At 52.0% G+C, this 20163-nt stretch overlaps 1 protein-coding gene across 11 annotated transcripts in view; it reads left to right on the top strand.

Moving 5' to 3' along the window:
• Positions 1-19753, top strand: part of ZER1 (zyg-11 related cell cycle regulator) — a 43478-nt gene extending 23725 nt beyond the window's left edge. For 5 of the 11 annotated variants that reach the window (XM_054501121.2, XM_054501124.2, XM_054501122.2 and 2 more), the window contains exons 9-16: positions 4017-4232; positions 4937-4978; positions 5124-5243; positions 5878-5993; positions 6650-6838; positions 10650-10747; positions 12215-12317; positions 14348-15950. In XM_054501121.2, the coding sequence (XP_054357096.1) occupies positions 4017-4232; positions 4937-4978; positions 5124-5243; positions 5878-5993; positions 6650-6838; positions 10650-10747; positions 12215-12317; positions 14348-14405 (942 nt within the window). In that variant the 3' untranslated portion in view covers positions 14406-15950. Of the gene's footprint in view, positions 1-4016; positions 4233-4936; positions 4979-5123; positions 5244-5877; positions 5994-6649; positions 6839-10649; positions 10748-12214; positions 12318-14347; positions 15951-19509 lie in introns of those variants that run through there. The other 6 variants (XM_063650378.1, XM_054501119.2, XM_054501116.2 and 3 more) reach the window with 2 other exon arrangements.
• The last annotated feature ends 410 nt before the right edge of the window (positions 19754-20163 follow it).

Genomic DNA, 20163 nt, shown 5'->3' with positions numbered 1-20163 from the left:
TCCCAGCTACTCAGGAGGCTGAGGCAGAAGAATCTCTTGAACCCAGGAGGCCGAGGTTGCAGTGAGCCGAGATGGTACCACTGCACTCCAGCCTGGGTGACGAGAGTGAAACTCTGTCTCAAAAAAAAAAATTTTTGTTTTTAATTAGCTGGGTGTAGTGGTATACGTCTGTAGCCCCAGCTACTCGGAGGCCGAGGTGGGGTGATTGCTTGAGCCTGGGAAGTGGAGGCTGCAGTCAGTGAACTATGATTCTACCACTGCACTCTAGCCTGGGCAACAGAGGAGACCCTGTCTTTAAAAAAAAAAAAAAAAAAAAGGAAAAGAAGAGAGAAAAAGAAGACTAGTTGGAGACTCCCAAATGAATTAATAAATCTGTCACAGAAATGGAAATCAAAATAAGAGGAAGTCACATTTCATCTCAAGAGCTTGGTGATACCCAATGTTGCAAAGGTAGGCAAGAGCACCCTCGCACCCTGTCTACTGGTGAAGGATGAGTCGTGCAACCTTTGTGGAGGGCAACCAGCAGAACCTGCCAAAATTCTAAATGCATCTATCTTTTGACCTAGCCATTCTGCAATTAGAACTGTTCTTAGAGGAAAAAGATATACACATATCCTCACTTGTAAAATTTTTTTGAAAAAGGCCAGGCACAGTGGCTCATGCCTGTAATCCTCACACTTTGGGAGGCTGAGGTAGAATGATCACTTGAGGCAAGGAGTTCTGGACCATCCTGGCCAACATGGTGAAATCCCGTTTCTACCAAAAATACAAAAATTAGCCAGGCGTGGTGGTGCGTGCCTGTAATCCCAGCTACTAGGGAGGCTGAGGCAGGAGGATTGCTTGAACCCAGAAGGTGGAGGTTGTAGTGAACCAAGATCGTGCCAGTGCACTCCAGCCTGGGTGACAGAGTGAGACTCTGTCTCAAAAAATAAATAAATAAAATTTAAACTAAAAAAAAGGCCGGGTGTGATGGCACATGCCCAGAAATCCCAGCCACCTTGGAAGCTGAGGTGTGAAAAATTTCTTGAGCCCAGGAGTTCGAGGCTGCAGTGAGCTATGATGGCGCCACTGTACTCCAGGCTGGGCAACAGAGAGACCCCTTCTTAAAAATAAATAAATAGGGCCAGGCAAGGTGGCTCACACCTGTAATCCCAGCACTTTGGGAGGCTGAGGCAGGTGGATCATCTGAGGTCAGGAGTTCAAGACCAGCCTGGCCAACATGGTGAAACCCTGTCTCTACTAAAATACAAAAATTAGCCAGGCATGATGGCGGGTGCCTGTAATTCCAGCTACTTGGGAGGCTGAGACGAGAGAATCACTTGCACCGGAAGGTGGCTGCAGTGAGCCAGGATCATGCCACTGCACTCCAGCCTGGGCGATAGAGTAAATGAGACTCCATCTCAAAAAAAAAAATTTTTTTTTAATTGGCCAGGTGTGGTGATATGCGCCTGTAGTCTCAGCTACTCAGGAGGCTGAAGCAGGAGGATTGCTTGAGCCCAGGATTGTGAGGCTGCAGTGAGCTATGGTCCAGCCTGGGCAACAGAATGAGACACTGTCTCAAAAAAAAACCCCAAACAAATCAATAAGCAAATAAACCTGCAGACAGTACAAAGAAAACTGAGGATGTAGAGCAACTGGAGAGCTCCTACACTGCTGGTAGGAGTGTAAACTGCTAAAGCCACTGCGGAAAACAGTCTAGTGTTACCTAAAAAGGCTGAAGACATGCACATCTTGTGACCCAGAAGTCATACCAGGCATGTGTGCCCTAAAGAAACCCATGCTTTTGGTCACCAGGATGCAGGTATAATACATAGCTCACAGTAGCCAACTCTTAGAGTCACCCAGACATCCATCAGCAGTAGAATGGATGAATAAATTGGGGTGTCATGATGGAATACTGTACTGTAATGAAAAATGAATGCATTTCAGCTACATATAACAACAGTTAATCTTGCAAACCTATAGAATATCTCTATAAAAAGCAGGGGCCAGCCAGGCATGGTGGCTCACGCCTGTAATCCCAGCACTTTGGGAGGCTGAGGCAGGTGGATCACCTGAGGTCAGGAGTTCCAGACCAGCCTGGCCAACATGACGAAACCCCGTCTCTACTAAAAATACAAAAATTAGCCGAGCATGGTGGCAGGAGCCTGTAATCCCAGCTACTCGGGAGGCTAAGGCAGAAGAATCGCTTGAACCTGGGAGGCAGAGGTTGCAGTGAGCTGAGATCGCGCCATTGCATTCCAGCCTTGGCAACAAGAGTGAAACTCAATCCAAAAAAAAAAAAAAAGCCCTGCATGGTGGCTCACATCTGTAATCCTAGCACTTTGGGAGGCTGAGGCTGGTGGATCACGAGATCAAGACCATCTTGGCCAACATGGTAAAACCCTGTCTCTACTAAAAACACAAAAAAATTAGCTGGGCATGGTAGCGCACGCCTATAATCCCAGCTACTTGGGAGGCTGAGGCAGGAGAATTGCTTGGACCCGCGAGGCAGACGTTGCCGTGAGCCAAGATCCAAGATTGCACCACTGCACTCCAGCCTGGCAACAGAGTGAGACTCCGTCTCAAAACAAAATGCTGGGCACAGTGGCTCATGCCTGTAATCCCAGCACTTTGGGAGGCTGAGGTGGGTGGATCACGAGGTCAGAAGTTCAAGACTATCCTGGCCAAGATGGTGAAACCCCATCTCTACTAAAAATACAAAAAATTAGCCGGGCATGGTGGCAGGTGCCTGTAATGCTAGCTACTCAGGAGGCTGAGGTAGAAAATTGCTTGAACGCCACAGGCAGAGGTTGCAGTGAGCCGAGATCATGCCACTGCACTCCAGCCTGGGCGACAGAGTGAGACTCCATCTCAAAAAAAAAAAAAAAAAAAAAGCAGGGGCCATTGGAGGCACCTGTAATCCCAGCTACTAAGGAGGCTGAGGTGGGAGAATCACTTGAGCCCGGGAGGGGGAGGTTGCAGTGAGCTGAGATTGCACCTCCACCCTCCAGCCTGAGTGACAGAGTGAGACCCTGTCTCAAAAAATAAATAAAATTAAAGAAAGCAGGCTCCAGGTGCAGTTGCTCGTGCCTAGAATCCCAGAACTCTGGGAGGCTGAGTTAGGATCTCTTGAGCCCAGGAAGTAGAGGCCAGCCTGGACAACATAGTGAGACCCCATCTCTACAAAAAACAAAATAGTAGCTGCGCATGGTGGCACACAGCTGTAGTACCAGCTACTCAGGATGCTGAGGAGGGAGGATCGCTTGAGCCCCAGAGGTTGATGCTGCAGTGAGCCATGATGGTACCACTGTGCTCCAGCCTGAGTAACAGAGCAAGACCCTGTCTCAAAAAAAATAAAATAAAAGAAGGTTGGGCGCAGTGGCTCACACCTGTAATCCCAACACTTTGGGAGGCCAAGGCAGGCAGATCACTTGAGGCTAGGAGTACAAGACCAACCTGGCCAACATGGAGAAACCCCATCTCTACTAAAAATACAAAAATTAGCCAAGCATGGTGGCATGCCTGTAATCCCAGCTACTCAGGAGGCTGAGGCAGGAGAATTGTTTGAACCAGGGAGGTAAAGGTTGCAGTGAGCCGAGATAGGTCCACTGCACTCCAGCCTGGGCGACAGAGCAAGACTCCATCTCAAAAAAAAAAGAAAGAAAAAGAAAAGCAGGGATATTGTAGTGGTTCTCTCTAGGGGGGTCGAAAGGCTAAGGGGCTTATGATCAGGAAGGGACAGTGGGGACTTCTGGGTGCTGACAACGTTCTGTTTCTTGACCCAGGTGGTGGTTACATTGAGTTCACTTTATGTTATTTATAAAACTATACATTTGTGTTTTATGCATTCTTCTGTATGAATATTTCACATTTTTAAAAAACATTTTTTAAAGAGACTTGTATAGCCTCCTTTTCCAGAAAACCAGGCTGGACTGCCACAACTCTGGATGATCTCATACCTCTAGAGAGTTCCTAGAGCCCTGCTCCTGAGTCTGACCCTGAATGTGCCCCACTTGTGTCCTGTCCCGGCCCAGGTGCAGCGGAACTGCTGCCTGACGCTCTGCAACTTCAGCATCCCGGAGGAGCTGGAATTCCAGTACCGCCGGGTCAACGAGCTCCTGCTCAGCATCCTCAACCCCACGCGGCAGGACGAGTCCATCCAGCGGATCGCCGTGCACCTGTGCAATGCCCTGGTCTGCCAGGTGGACAACGACCACAAGGAGGCCGTGGGCAAGATGGGCTTTGTCGTGGTACGTGTGGGGGGGCGCTGCCCCCTTCCTCCTGAGCCTCACTGCTCTCCCCCACCCCTCTACCCTGAGCGAGAGTCTCAGAGCAGGGCCTGGGGCTGGGAGTCGGAGAGGGAGAGTGTGCTGAAGCATGAGGGATTTAGGCTAGACCAAAGGAAGAATTTCTTAATGCTGAATGTTGCTGATGGCCTCATAGATTTCTTCCACCTAGAGCATGCTGTCATCCTGTCCTCATGAGCACAGGATGTCACCCTGTGCTCATCCTGCTTTCATAAGCTCTGTAGGGAAAGATGCCATGCTGTCCTTCCATCATTGTGTCCCCAGCACTTCTTGGCATGGGCCCTGGAGTCCAGTGGGGAGATGATAAATATCACTGGTGAAAGGAAGGAAAGAATGACAAAGGAGCTCAAGAGCTTCTGGTCTCATTTGATGGCTAGGGAAGCTCAAGCCTCAGCGGGAAGGGCTGTGCCCAAAGTCACAGGGGAGTCACCCGAGGGCCAGGAACGGCACCCGGGCCTGCTGATGCTAATACCAAGGGGCTGAAGAGTGGATGCCTTCAAAAGCCTCCCCCACATATACGGAGACTTGATCCTGTCAAGACTCCTGAACTAGCCATGGTGTTGCTGAGCCTCCCCTCCATCTTGGGTTCGTGGGGGTGGGAGTTCTTGAGCCCCAGCACTCTAGCAGACTCTTGTCCCTGCCTGCAGACCATGCTGAAGCTGATTCAGAAGAAGCTGCTGGACAAGATAGTAAGTCAAGTCTTCACGAAGCCGCGCTACCCTTTCCCCACCCCGTAAGGGGCCTGGGCTGCCCCTGGGGGAGGTCTATGTTTTGTCAGGGGCCCCCCTCCCCGGGTACCAGGAGCCTTGACTGAGCCCTGCCCTGCCCTCACAGTGTGACCAGGTCATGGAGTTCTCCTGGAGTGCCCTGTGGAACATCACAGATGAAACTCCTGACAACTGTGAGATGTTCCTCAATTTCAACGGCATGAAGCTCTTCCTGGACTGCCTGAAGGTAGTGTACACCTCCTGCAGCAGCAGCTGCCTCAGCTGCCCACATGGCCCCTCTTCTGTCCCTAGGCTTCCCACCAACCAAATCACCCATGCTTCCCAGAGAAGGGCAGTGGGGACAGACTCAGGCCAACCCACCCAGGATTTGCTGCTGACAGAAGCTCCAGACCGAGATGGCCTGGTGGGGCCTCCTGAGAGCCCCCACTCCAAGGGAAAGCCCCTCCCTGTCTCCTCGGCCATTGTTCTCAGCCTGCCCACAGCTGGCCAGAGCCCACTATGCTATGAGCTGGACAGCGGGTCTGTTCATCCTTAAACACATGCTCTGTTTTCCTGCTTTAATTTCTAGGAGGGTCCCTTAAACTAATATTCTGAGCTTTGGTGAACAGAACCACGTCTGTCCCATAGGTCAGATCTCTAATCAGCCTTTGTCTTTGTGGCAAGGAATCCCACCCCTTTAATTCCTTAGTGTGTGTACCCAGCACTGACCTAGGAGCATTGGAGGGTAGGAGGGCAGCATACATGCCCCGTCTTTGTCTAGTTGGCATGGCCAGATGCCCATGAAGCTTTTTGGTTAACAATACCAGATACTAAGTCATTAAGTACTAATTGATGCGGCCCATTGGCTCTCCTTTTCCCAGGAATTCCCAGAGAAGCAGGAACTGCATAGGAATATGCTAGGACTTTTGGGGAATGTGGCAGAAGTGAAGGAGCTGCGGCCTCAACTAATGACTTCCCAGTTCATCAGCGTCTTCAGGTTGGTATTTTTAATCCTTTCCCTTTTTGCCTTGGCTGCCAGAATGCTCAGAGCTCTAGTGTCTGCTCAGTTGCACAACTGCTCTTAGCCTAGGTTTGCTATAAATGTCATTTTCCCTCGATAATGTGGTTTCTTATTCATTCAATCCTTTGTAAGTGATCCTTTTGTAATTATATCTTTTTTTTTTTTTTTTTTTGTGACGGAGTCTTGCTCTGTCACCCAGGCTGAAGTGCAGTGGCGCAATCTAGGCTCACTGCAAGCACTGCCTCCCGGGTTCACGCCATTCTCCTGCCTCAGCCTCCCGAGTAGCTGGGACTACAGGCGCCCGCCACCACACCCAGCTAATTTTTTTGTACTTTTAGTAGAGACGGGGTTTCACCATGTTAGCCAGGATGGTCTCGATCTCCTGAGCTCGTGATCCACCCGCCTTGGCCTCCCAAAGTGCTGGGATTACAGGCATGAGCCACTGCGCCCGGCCTGTAATTATATCTTAAATGATCTCAAATCCCTTTAGAAGTAGTCTGGGTATATAGACAATATGGGATAAAGAAATAAGTAGCACCTCTTGCTTCTGGTTTTAAGTTGAGGTCCTGCAGCTGGTATCTGAAGAGAAACTGGGGGAGTGGGACTCCATTTTTCTGTCTTTCTCCTGGCAGCAACCTGTTGGAGAGCAAGGCCGACGGGATCGAGGTTTCCTACAATGCCTGCGGCGTCCTCTCCCACATCATGTTTGATGGACCCGAGGCCTGGGGCGTCTGTGAGCCCCAGCGCGAGGAGGTGGAGGAACGCATGTGGGCTGCCATCCAGAGCTGGGACATAAACTCTCGGAGAAACATCAATTACAGGTGTGGGCAGGGCAGGGAGCGGGGATGCGGTGTGGAATATGGGGTAAGTGCTGGGCAGGATGCTCATACCATTAAGGTCTGCTCAGAGCTCCCACCTTCCTTCTGGTCTTCTGTAGAGTTCTGCTTTCACTCACTGATACGTAGCTGCACACAGCACAGAGCATACATAAGGGCATGATCTCATCCGTGCAGCCTGGAGCATTTGTCATACATGCCAACATCTGCATGTACCCAAAGCCTGCTCTTTGCAAACCACTAATACCTACTGATTTGTGGGGAGGGGTGGGGAGAAAATAGACACACAACAGAAAACCATACAGGTAGGCCAGGCACAATAGCTCTTGCCTATAATCCCAGCACTTTGGGAAGCCGAGACAGGAGGATCACTTGAGCCCAAGATTTCCTTTTTTTTCTTTTTTTTTTTTGAGACAGAGTCTCGCTCTGTCGCCCAGCCTGGAGTGCAGTGGTGCAATCTCAGCTGACTGCAAGCTCAGCCTCCTGGGTTCACTCCATTTTCCTGCCTCAGCCTCCGAGTAGCTGGGATTACAGGCGCCCGCCACCACGCCCAGTTAATTTTTTTGTATTTTTAGTAGAGACGAGTTTTCACCGTGTTAGCCAGGATGGTCTCAATCTCCTAACCTCATGATCCGCCCACCTCGGCCTCCCAAAGTGCTGGGATTACAGGCATAGAGCCACCGCGCCCAGCCGAGCCCAAGATTTCAAGACCAGCTTGGGCAACATAGTGAGACTTCCTCTTTACTAAAAATTTAAAAAATCAGGCCGGGTGCAGTGGTTCACGCCTGTAATCATAGCACTTTAGGAGGCTGAGGCGGGCGGATCACGAGGTCAGGAGTTCGAGACCAGCCTACCCAACATGGTGAAACCCCATCTCTACTAAAAATACAAAAATTAACCTGGCATTGTGGCACATACCTGTAATCCCAGCTACTCAGGAGGCTGAGGCAGGAGAATCGCTTGAACCCAGGAGGCAGAGGTTGCAGTGAACCAAGATGGCGCCACTGCATTCCAGCCTGGGCAACAGACCAAGACTCCAACTCAAAAAAAAAAAAAAAAAAAAAAAATGAGCTGGGTGTGATGGTGCACACCTGTAGTCCCACCTACTGGGGAAGCTGAGGCAGGAGGGTCACCCGAGCCCAGGAGGTCGAGGCTGTAGTGAGCCAACATCTCGCTACTGTACTCCAGCCTAGGAGACAGAATGAGACCATTTCTTTAAAAAAAACAAGAAAACAAAACAGGGCCGGGCACAGTGGCTCACACCTGTAATCCCAGCACTTTGGGAGGCTGAGGCCGGCGGATCACCTGAGGTCAGGAGTTCGAAACCAGCCTGGCCAACACAGTGAAACCCCATCTCTGCTAAAAATACAAAAATTAGCCAGGCATGGTGGTGGGCACCTGTAATCTCAGCTACTTGGGAGGCTGAGGCAGGAGAATCACTTGAACCTGGAAGGCAGAGGTTGCAGTGAGCCAAGAACTCGCCACTGCACTCCAACCTGGGCAACAGAGTGATACTCCATCTCAAAAAAAAAAAGAAGAAGAAGAAGAAAACAAGAATCGTTCATAATCTCACTCCCTGAAAGAGAACCCCTGTTGACATTTTGGTGTGTCTCCTTCCAGCAGTGTTTCTATGCACAGATTTCATTACTTTAAGTCAAGCTGGCATCAAGTCCTACTGTTTTATGACTGAATGGCCAATCACCAGGCATGGATCTCCCTCATCATTTTAGGACGGAGTCACTTTCTTTGTGCCATCCTGTACAGATGGACATGTCAGTTGAAAACCCATATTGGGAGGAATGGGCTAACATTGGTAGCGTTGCCAATGTGCCAAGTACTATAGTTCTTGGAGAGAAAGGAAGCGGAATCGCTGGCCCAGGAGTTTTGCACACACGTGTTTCAGCCTTTTGGACCATGACTCCAGGCTGGCCCACAGAAGGCCCTTGTCAGAAGAGCAGTCACAGGCCAGATGCGGTGGCTCACGCCTAGAATCCCAGCCACTTTGGGAGGCCGAGGCAGGAGGATCACTTGAGCTCAGGAGTTTGAAATCAGCCTGGGCAATATAGTGAGCCCTCACCTCTACAAAAAAAAATTTTTTTTTGAGACGCAGTCTCGCACTATCACCCAGGCTGGAGTGCAATGGTGTGATCTTGGCTCACTGCAACCCCCGTCTCCTAGATTCAAGCGATTCTGCTGTCTCAGCCTCCCGAGTAGCTGGGATTACAGGTGCACATTACCATGCTCGACTAATTTTTTGTACTTTAGTGGAGACGGGGTTTCACTGTGTTGCCCAGGCTGGTCTCAAACTCCTGAGCTCAGGCAATCCACCCCCCTCAGCCTCCCAAAGTGCTAGGATTACAGGCGTGAGCCGTTGCGCCTGGCCAAAAAAAATTGTTTTTTAATTAGCCAGACATGGTGGCTCACACCTGTAGTCCCAGCTCCTCAGGAGGCTGAGGTGGGAGGAACACTTGCATGTCCTGGAAGGTCAAGGCTGCAGTGAGCTGTGATCACACCACTGCACTCCAGCCTGGGCAGCAGAGCGAGACCCTTTCTCAAAAACAAAAACAAAAAAGGCCAGGCATGGTGGCTCACGCCTGTAATCCTAGCACTTTGGGAGGCCAAAGCAGGTGGTCAGGAGTTCAAGACCAGCCTGGCCAACAGCAAAATGATGCTCTAACCAAAAATTAGCTGGGCGTGGTGGCATGCACCTGTAGTCCCAGCTACTTGGGAGGCTGAGGCAGGAGAATCATGTGAACCCAGGAGGCAGAGGTTGCAGTGAGCCAAGATTGCACCACTGCACTCCAGCCTGGGTGACAGAGTGAGACTCCATCTCAAAAAAAAAAAAAAAAAAGAAAAAAGGGCTGGACATGGTGGTTCACGCCTATAATCCCAGCACTTTGGGAGGCCAAGGCAGGCGGATCACTTGAGGTCAGGAGTTCGAAACCAACCTGGCCAACATAGTGAAACCCTGTCTACCAAAAATACAAAAATTAGGCTGGGCACGGTGGCTCACGCCTGTAATCCCAGCACTTTGGGAGGCTGAGGTGGGCGGATCACGAGGTCAGGAGATCGAGACCATCCTGGCTAACACGGTGAAACCCCGTCTCTACTAAAAAATACAAAAAAATTAGCCGGATTTCGTGGTGGGCGCCTGTAGTCCCAGCTACTCGGGAGGCTGAGGCAGGAGAATGGCGTGAACCCAGGAGGCGGAGCTTGCAGTGAGCCCAGATCATGCCACTGCACTCCAGCCTGGGTGACAGAGCAAGACTCTGTCTCAAAAGAAAAAAAAATGCAAAAATTAGCTGGGTGTGGTGGCACACACCTGTAGTCTCAGCTACTCAGGAGGCTGAGGCAGGAGAATCGCTTGAACCCAGGAGGCAGAGGTTGCAGTGAGTGGAGATTGCACCAGTGCACCCCAGCCTGGGCGACAGAGCGAAACTCCGTCTCACACACACACAAAAAAAACAAGTCACATGTGCTTCTGTTCCCAGGGTGCCTCTCCCCTCTTCCCCCCAGGCTGGGTCTCTGCTCCTTACTGAGGTCTCCAGCTTTCTGCTCCTCCTAATCTGGGTCCTTTCTGCCTCCCTCATGTGCTTGTGCCTTTATCCTCTCTCCAAGGGAACCTCGTTGTGCAGCCTGCCAGTGGGATGCAGGGCCAGCTATCCCTTCTCCCTGGCATCCTGCCAGCCTGTCACGGTTGGTCACTAGGATTCTCCAGTGGGAGGAAACCTCAGATGAGAAAAGACACACTCCCCACCCCCAGCATCCACAGTGACCTTGATTTCTTTTCCTGCAGGTCATTTGAACCAATTCTCCGCCTCCTTCCCCAGGGAATCTCTCCTGTCAGCCAGCACTGGGCAACCTGGGCCCTGTATAACCTCGTGTCTGTCTACCGTGAGTGCCAACTTATCCTGGGTTCAGACACTCATCCAGCTGAAAGCAGATGTGCCTTCAGGGAGTTTGTAGTCCAGGAGGGGAGCATTAATTGCTGCTGCTAGCTTTTGTGCCTCAGAGCAGAACCCTCCACTTTCCAGCGTTTGTGGGACACCCAGCTTAAGGGCCCACTCCTGCCTCATCACCAGAAGCAGGCCTGGCAGGCGAAATACCTGTGCAGAGTTCCTAGACAGCTTTCTTAATGCTTCCCGCTTCCATATGCAGGAACAGTCCAAAATCTCCATGCCTCCTGGGCTCAGTGGTGCGCACCAGCTATTCAGGAGGCCGAGACAGGAGAATTGCCTGAGGTCTGGAGTTTCCAGCTGCAATGACCTATGATCATGCCTGTGAATAGCCATTGCACTCCGGCCTGGGCAACACAGTGAGACCCCCATCTCCAGAAATAAAATAAAAGTCTCCATGCTGTCTGCATGAAAAAAAAAAAAAAAAAAACTATACCATCAGCTGGCTCCAACCTGGGGGGTCACCAGAATCACCTGGTAAAAATACAGATAAATCTTGGTCCTTGGATTTGTTGAAAAAGAATATCCAGAGACAGGGCTTAGAAATCTATATTTTTACAGAAACTCCTCAAAGGATCACCATCTTTAGGAGCCACTGGTTTCACTGGTTTGGGTGACATTGTCCATAGAATGAGCGCCGGAGGCCAGGCATAGTGGCTCACACCTGTAATCCCAGCACTTAGGGAGGCTGAGGTGGGAGGATCGCTTGAGCCCAAGAGGTTGAGACCACAATAGACAACACAGCGCAACCCTGTCTCTACTTTAAAAAAAAAATTAGTCCGAGTGCAGTGGCTCACGCCTGTAATCCTAGCACATTGGGAGGCCGAGACGGGCGGATCACTTGAGGCCAAGAGTTTGAGACCACCCTGGCCAACATAGTGAAACCCCGTCTCTACTAAAAATACAAAAATTAGCTGAGCTTGATGGCACGTGCCTGTAGTCCCAGCTACTAGGGAGGCTGAGACGAGAGAATCATTTGAACCCAGGAGGCAGAGGTTGCAGTGAGCTCAGATTGTGTCACTGCACTCCAGCCTGGGTGACAGAGTGAGACTCTGTCTCAAAAAAAAAAAAAATTATATCTATTATATATATATATTTTGATTATATATATTATATATATATATATATATATATAATTTTTTAAAAAAAAATGAATGAGCTCTGGAAATAAGTGCAGCGACTTCAAACCAAGGAGTCACCTCTTGCTCCCCCTACATGGACGCAGAACTCCACCCATGGGGCTGGGCACACATGTCTTGTCCCCATTTCTAGCACTGCCCCCACCAAGGGCTGTGCCTTCACACCCCTGACACCAGGATAGTCCTCACAGACAGGGTGGGTTTCCGGGCCTCAGGCTGATAAGAAGACCCATCCTGATCCTCTGCTGTCTGCTCCTATTCCACAGCGGACAAGTATTGCCCTCTGCTGATCAAAGAAGGGGGGATGCCCCTTCTGAGGGACATAATTAAGATGGCGACCGCACGGCAGGAGACCAAGGAAATGGCCCGGTAAGAGACTAGCAGTGTGTTTCTGCCTGGAACCTTGATTTAGGGGAGTAAGGGCATAGCGGGCGCCCTCTGGAGGTTAGGAATGGCTGAAATTCCCAGGGACAGCTTAGAGTTGAGTATGGAGGTTGACAGTGTATTGATGTCCACCTGGGGCCTCTCCAGATGTCATCTCGACCACACTGTGGCTGGAAACTAGATGACCAAGCTCTGAACGGAGCATCAGGGCCCTCGTTTGTAAGCTTAGTTTTCTTTTATTCCCAACAAATTCCATCCTTTTATCACTGGGTATTAGCAAGTCAGAACTATTCATTATTTTTGGCCAAAGACATTCCCACTAAAGAAGGGACACAGTGTGGTAAAATACATTCTAGAGATAAGACGAGGCAGAGTGCGAGTGAGTTTGCTGAATGTGAAGATCACAAACATGGTAGAGTCTCGGCCTTCCGTGGCTGTGTGGCTTTCACTGCAGCATCTAAAATGTCACCGCCTCCAGTTCTCAAGTTGATCAGGACACGAGAGACTCTCAGGGATGCGACGTGTCGAAATCGTCGAATGACCTTGTTTTCTCCAGGATTCATTCTAGAAGGGAGAACAGTCAAGCTGACCCCAGCACACTTTTTCATGGCTCTGTATAGAGCAAAAGGTCACATGGAGGAGGGGCCTGGAACTCAGAGGCTCCTCAGCCAGCCACTTCCTGGGCCAGGGGAGGGAGGCGTCAGCTGGTTCTGCTATTATATCTGGCCAAAGGCGCTACTGGCCAGGCGAAGTGGCTCACACCTGTAATCCTCGCACTTTGGGAGGCTGAGGTGGGTGCATCACTTGAGGTCAGGAGTTCGAGACCTGGCTAACATAGTAAAACCCCGTCTCTACTAAAAATACAAAAATTAGCTGGGCGTGTTGGTGCGTGCCTGTAATCCCAGCCACTTGGGAGGCTGAGGCAGGAGAATCACTTGAACCCAGGAGGCAGAGGTTGCAGTGAGCCAAGATGGTACCACTGCACTCCAGCCTGGTCAACAGAAGCGAGACTCTGTCTCCAAAAAATAAAATTTAAAAATAAATGGGCGGGGCCCACCCCTAGGTTTTCTTTTCCAGTGCATCTGGGAGGTGGGAGGTGGCCCTGGAATTTTCATGGTTAACAGGGATTCCTGGGAAAGTTGAGAAGCACTGGGTAAGACTGACCAGATACCTACCACTGTCACTTTGAACATTTCTCCAAGGCCTGTGATGGGAATCTGAGGCACTGGCCTGTCTGACAACAAGGAGTAAATGACCCTGGACAATGCTTAGGAGAAGGCCCTCGGCCTGTCCACTGACCCCTCTCCTACTCTGGGTATTTGCTTCCTAAAAGGTATTGGGGTATCCCTTTAACACACAGAGGCTGCAGTGAAGCCCCCAAACCACAGGCTTGGTGTTGAATGGGCAAGCTGTCCGGGGTCCAAGGTGACAACCAACAGTGATAGGTGGCAGGGGTCAGGCTGGGGCAGGCGAGACTCGAAATCTGAGCTGGAGTGCTGGGCCCTGGCTGCCACAGGGTTGTGGGGGCCCTTGTGCGAGCACAGCTGCCCCTGCCCCACCCTGGACCTGCCACTGGATCCGGGCCTCTGGGGAAATCTGATGTGCAGTCAGTTTGGGGACCACTGGTGGACTTCTGGAAAGAGAAGGGTCTGGTGTGCAGGGAAAATGAAGAAGGAAGAGGTTGCTAAAGAAACTTCCACAGGGTTTTGGAGGTCAGGCCTGAGCTGATTTGGGGACCCCCTATCCACAGATGCCCTGGGACTGGGGGTGAGGGAAGAGGGGCATGGAAAGGAAGGAAGCGGAGGATGGCTGGTGATGGCATTCACGGCCACAGGTGCCATTCCCTGAGTCCCCTGCACGTGCCAGCCACTCTGCCAACCCCTCCGTCCACATCATTCGGTCGCATCACCATCACTGTGAACACGTGTTTACCCAGCTGCCTAATGATCTCGGAGGGGCTGGGCTCACCCCCACCCAAACCCACCCTCCAATCCCGTCTCCCCCATTGTCTCCAGCAAGGTGATTGAGCACTGCAGTAACTTTAAAGAGGAGAACATGGACACGTCTAGATAGAGGCCTCCGCCCCCATAGCCGCCACCGCTCTGGACCACAGGCGGGGAGGAAGCATGCTCAAGCAGCCCAGCGGGCGGGCCCCTTCCGAGGGAGCCTCCCACGGAGTGAAGAGACATGGGGGACTTTTGCACAACCGACGCTTTTCCTTAACATTAGTGAGATATATATATTATATATATATTATTTTTTTCGGTTAGGAAGTGTGAAGTTTTGTGTGTATGATTTCTGTGCAAAAACAAAAGCAACACTCCTGAGTCCTTGCAGCTTCCTTGGCCATTCTCAAACCCACTCGGCCTTCATCGCTGACACACTCCTACCCCAACCAGACTAAATGCCTATAACGCTGTGAGTGTCCAGTCCTTGTCCAGGAAACTCAGATCCCGGCCTGGCTTCCTTTCATGAGAGGAGCAGGCCTTGGACAGCGTATCGAGCATCTTGACCCACTGCCCATGCCTGAGAACGCCATCTCGGCTCCCGGGCACAGCTGATGGGGTTTGGGGATTAGAACTTACCCCACTGGGTCTCCCAAAAGCCTTGGTGCTCCCGGCTGTGGGCCATCTGGGGCAGGAAAGTGAGCCGTTCCTAGGCTGAGGTCCAGGCAGCCCTGCCCCTGAAGACCCTCTAGGAGCAGGGCGCCCAGTGGCCCTGCTGCTGTCCGGCCAGGCCTGCCTGAGGCCACGCTGCTATGGAGGCTGCCTCCTAGTCTCCCACCAGGTCCCAGGCTGTGGAAAGCCGCAGCCCAGGGATGGTCAGAACTCGGGGGCAGATTCCACTGCCCCTTCTGCCAAACACATCCAGAACCTGCCCTCAGCCCTGGAAGCTAGCATCTTCTGGGGCCAGGGCTTGCTTCTTCGCTCCACAGCCCTCAACTGCCCAGGCGCTCCCACCAGCAGAACTGAGCCTGCCTCCTCATCCCAGCCTGCCCCGCTGCCTAGAGGACCCCACGCCTCTCAGAGGCAGAGGTCCCACGCCAGCCTTTGAGCCACAGCGGCCACACAGCCGCCTCCAGACCAGCACTCGGACTGCCCTGCAGTGGCCGCTTGGGCCTCCCTGGCGGTCCCGCCCTGCCCTAGGCTTTACCTTGGAAGCCTGAGAGGCGCCGGCTCTCTTGCGCTCCTCCATCGATGGAAACTGCATTGCTTCTCATCGGACACTTGTGGAGCGCAGGGGCCTGGGGAGCAGCGCTAACCCTGGAGGCAGCCTTTGGGTGATGGCTTTTTCTTCCCTTTTCCTTCCGCGGGCCTGTTTTCAGGTGTTCCTAGCATTTCCGCCTCCAGGCAGGACGGCAGGGGTGAGCAGCTTTGGGAGAGACACCTGGCCTTTTTCTCCTGGAGCCTCTCCCTCCCGGCCCTGGGAAGCGGGCGGCGGCCCTGTGTTCCCCCAGCTTGGCAGATGGGCTGCATGCGGCGCTCCCTTCCATCCCACGCTCAGCGGCCCCGGCCAGACCCTGGCAGAGTTCACACCTCATTGCTTTACCCCCTGGGGCCTGGGGAAATGTCTGTACTTTGGGATGTCACAGAAATACATTTTTGTGCAAATGGAAAACAGAGCGTCTTTTTTGTGGAGGGGATTGCTAGCCTGGCTTCCAGGCTCTGGAGCAGGGCTTGAGCCACCCCTGGCAGGGGGGCTGCAGGGTAGGTAGTTCTGTGGTAGGGAGGGGTGCGTTTGGTGGGTTAAAGGGCTACAGACTGGGGACAGGTGGCAGGGGACTGAGCTGGAGTACCTGTTTCCTATATGTTCTCTTCGCATCCCTGTGCCCACTGAGGACACAGCTGGCAACCACACCAACAGGGTGCCTGCCCAGGATGGCTTAGCCTGATGAGGGAGACAGATGGCAAATAGAAGATTACGACTCTGTGCCACCAGCAGGGAGAAGGCAGCGGAGGAGGTGCCTCCTGCCAGTGGATGGGAGTGGGCAGGCGGGTCAGGGAAGCTCGGAAGTCCGCTGGGCCACAGTGCTTTGGGGAGAGGGGGAGGAGCCAGCACGATGTCCCCATGTGTCTGGGAGGCTTCTTACAAGAGGACTGAGTGGAGCCAAACCCAGTGAAAAGAAGGAGGCTGCCCAGGTCTGGCCCGAGGGGCTGAGGAAAAGTGCATCCTCAGCAGAGGGTCCCGCCAGAGTGGACAGAGAAGCAGCCCCATGTGGCCCTGGCAGCGTGAGGAACAAGGGTGGAGTGGGTGGGTGGAGTGGGAGGGGACCAAGAAGTTGCTGATGCCAAATCGTGAGGTGCCCAGACTCTAGCATGGCCCAGGGCCGTCCTGGCTGACACCTGTGGTCCCCGCATCTCTATCGACAGTGCCTTGTCATCCTCAAGAGCTGCCTGGTTGGAATAAGAAATGATATGGTGGGCTGGGTGCAGTGGCTCATGCCTGTAATCCCAGCACTTTGGGAGGCCGAGGTGGATCACGAGGTCAGGCGATCAAGACCATCCTGGCTAACATGGTGAAACCCCGTCTCTACTAAAAAATACAAAAAAATTAGCCGCGCTAGGTGGCGGGCACCGGTAGTCCTAGCTACTTGAGAGGCTGAGGCAGGAGAATGGCGTGAACCCAGGAGGCAGAGCTTGCAGTGAGCACAGATGGTGCCACTGCACTCCAGCTTGGGTGACAGAGCAAGACTCCATCTCAAAAAACAAAAAAGAAATGATACGGGTACACCCTTTATAGGCCACCATGAGTGTGTGGATTTTACCCTTTATGTGAGGTTTTAAGCCTGGGCATCAGGACCCAATTAAGCATTTCTGGAAGCTGAGCACTGACTCCTCCCACAGCCTCTGTGAAGCCGAGGTCCCCTCTTCTCTACCCCCTGCAGGGCCTGGACCTGGCCTCTCTCTCCCCTGGCTGACAGCCCCCTGCCATTGGCCACCCACAGGACCTGGGCAGGAAGGGCATCGAGTGGTTTGCCTCAGAACCCTGGTGGGTCGTCTGTGCCTCGGAGGGAATGAGGGCAGTGCCTGCCAGCAGCAGCCAACACTACTGAACCTTCTTCTGTGTGCCAGGCCCCAGGCTAAGTGCTTCATGTACCTTCCGCTTCCTCAGAACCCTGGCAATAATCCATTTCACAGACAAGGACACTGAGGCTCAGAGAGGTGAAGTGACTTTATTTTTTATTTTTTTCAGACAAGGTCTCACTGTTGCCCAGGCTGAGTGCAATGGCACGATCACAGCTCACTGCAGCTTCGACCTCCTGGGCTCAAGCAATCCTTGCACTTCAGCCTCCCAAGTAGCTGGGACAACAAACGTGCACCTCCATGCACATCTAATTTTTGTTTTTTTGTAGAAATGGGGTCTCACTGTGTTGCCCAGGTTGTTCTCAAACTCCTGGGCTCAAGCAATCCTCCCACTTCAGCCACCCACAGTGTTGAGATTACAGGCATATGCCACCATAGCTGGCCTGAAATGGCTTATTACCTCAAGGCTGCCACAGTAAAGGAGGGAAAACAAGATCCTCAGATGTGCCAGGTGCTCCTCCTCTAGCTCCTTGGCCTGGTACCTGCCATTTCCTGTGTCAGGAACACTAGTTCCTGCTCATCCCATCTTATCTCATGGGGCTGAAATTGCTTTGTCTCGTCTCCCCCATTGGACTGTGAGCCACAAGCCACATCAAGGCTCTGCCGTAGCCCAGCACAAAACCTGGCACATGGAGGGCTCTCCTTTTAAAAAGCCGTGGCCAGGCTGGGTACAGTGGTTCAGCCTGTAACGTCAGGACTTTGAGAGGCCAGGGCGGGCGGATCCCTTGAGGTCAGGAGTTCGAGACCATCCTGGGCAAAATGGTGAAACCCCGTCTCTACTAAAAATACAAAAATTAGCCGGGTGTGGTGGCGCACGCCTGTAATCCCAGCTACTCGGGAGGCTGAGGCAGGAGAATCGCTTGAACCCAGGAGGCAGAGGTCATAGTGAGCTGAGATCGTGCTATTGCACTCCAGCCCAGGTGACAGAGCAAGACTCCATCTCAAAAACAAACAAACAAACAAAAACAAAAACCTAGGTGACAGGATGAGCTGTGCAGCAAACCACAGTGGCACGTTTACCTATGTAACAAACCTGCACATTCTACACATGTACCCCTGAACTTAAAATAAAAGTTGGAGAGAAAAAAAAAGAAACTAATTTTGCCGCTCAGCACCTTCAAACATGACCTACCTCTCCAAAAGTAGACTGATGTCTAAACCATAAAGCCATTTTACTGAGTCTCCCTAAGAAATGTGACCTCTGGCCGGGCACAGTGGTTCACACTTGTAATCCCAGCATTTTGGGAGGCCGAGGCAGGCGGATCACAAGGTAAGGAGTTCAAGGCCACCCTGGCCAACATGGTGAAATCCTGTGTCTACTAAGAATTAAAAAAAAAATTAGCCAGGCATGGTGGCATGTGCCTGTAATCCCAGCTACTTTAGAAGCTAAGGCAGGAGAATTGCTTGAACCCAGGAGGCGGAGGTTGCAGTGAGCCGAAATCACACCAGGGAAACAGTACGAAACTCCCTCTCAAAAAAAACAAAAAGTGTTGGGTGCGGTGGCTCACGCCTGTAATCCCAACACTCTGGGAGGCCAAGGTGGGCGGGTCACCTGAGGTCGGGAGTTCGAGACCAGCCTGACCAACATGGAGAATCCCCATCTCTACTAAAAATAAAAAATTAGCCGGGCATGGTGGCGGGTGCCTGTAATCCCAGCTACTCGGGAGGCTGAGGCAGGAGAATCGCTTGAACCTGGGAGGCAGAGGTTGCAGTGAGCCGAGATCACGCCATTGCACTCCAGCCTGGGCAACAAGAGCAAAACTCCATCTCAAAAAAAAAAAAATGTGGTGGGATGGGAACTTACAATTGTGATCCTTCCTCTGTCCATTTGAGATGAGTGTGTATCTCCTACAACTCAGGAGTGTCTTTTTCAAGGACCTGAAGGCCATTCTATTGAAATGTAATATCAGGAAGGACGGAGCCTCTGTCTCCCAGTCTCTGCGGGAGAACTGAGTCCTAACTCTCACCATTGCCAGCGAGCACACGGAGCTGCCTAATCACATTTACCATGACCAACCCTTCGGAATTTTTCATTTCCCTTACTCTGCTGAAGCCCTCACCATTTCCCTCCACTCCCTCATTCTCCCTTTAAGCCAGACACGGTGGTGCACGCCTGCAGTCCCAGCTACTCTGGAGGCTGAGGGGGAAGATTGCCTCAGGTCAGGAGTTTGAGGCCATCCTGGGCAACATAGCGAGACCCCATCTCAAGAAAGCAGAAAACCAAAACCACAAAAAACATCAGTCACCTCTGCACAAACGGAAGTTTCAGGTGGTTCACACTGGGCTCTCCGCCCTATCAACAGTATATTGTTAATTAAAATCTGTCCTTACTATTTGAACTAGTGTTGGGATGTTTGATACTAGCACAGTGCCTAACCCACGGAAACTTCAGAATTATGTGCTGAGTGGATAACGTGCTGGATGTCCCCACTGAGCACATTAGATCCTGCACCCAGTGCAGTAGTCAAGACTGAGCTGCAAATGACAGACGCCCAACTCAAACATCTACTCAGGCTAGTCAAAGGTGGGAATTGGGGCCAGGCATGGTGGCTCACACCTGTAATCCCAGCACTTTGGGAGGCCGAGTTAGGCAGATCACTTGAAGTCAGGAAATCGAGACCGGCCTGGACAACATGGTGAAACCCTGTCTCTGCTAAAAATACAAAAATTAGCTGGGCGTGGTGGCATGTGCCTGTAGCCCCAGCTACTTGGGAGGCTGAGGCAGGAGAATCGCTTGAACTTGGGAG

The sequence above is a fragment of the Pongo pygmaeus genome, chromosome 13, assembly GCF_028885625.2.
Source record: "Pongo pygmaeus isolate AG05252 chromosome 13, NHGRI_mPonPyg2-v2.0_pri, whole genome shotgun sequence".
Classification (NCBI taxonomy): Eukaryota; Metazoa; Chordata; class Mammalia; order Primates; family Hominidae; genus Pongo; species Pongo pygmaeus.
The sequence above is the reverse complement of the archived record's forward strand: the minus strand, read 5'-3'. Positions and strand labels throughout refer to the sequence as shown.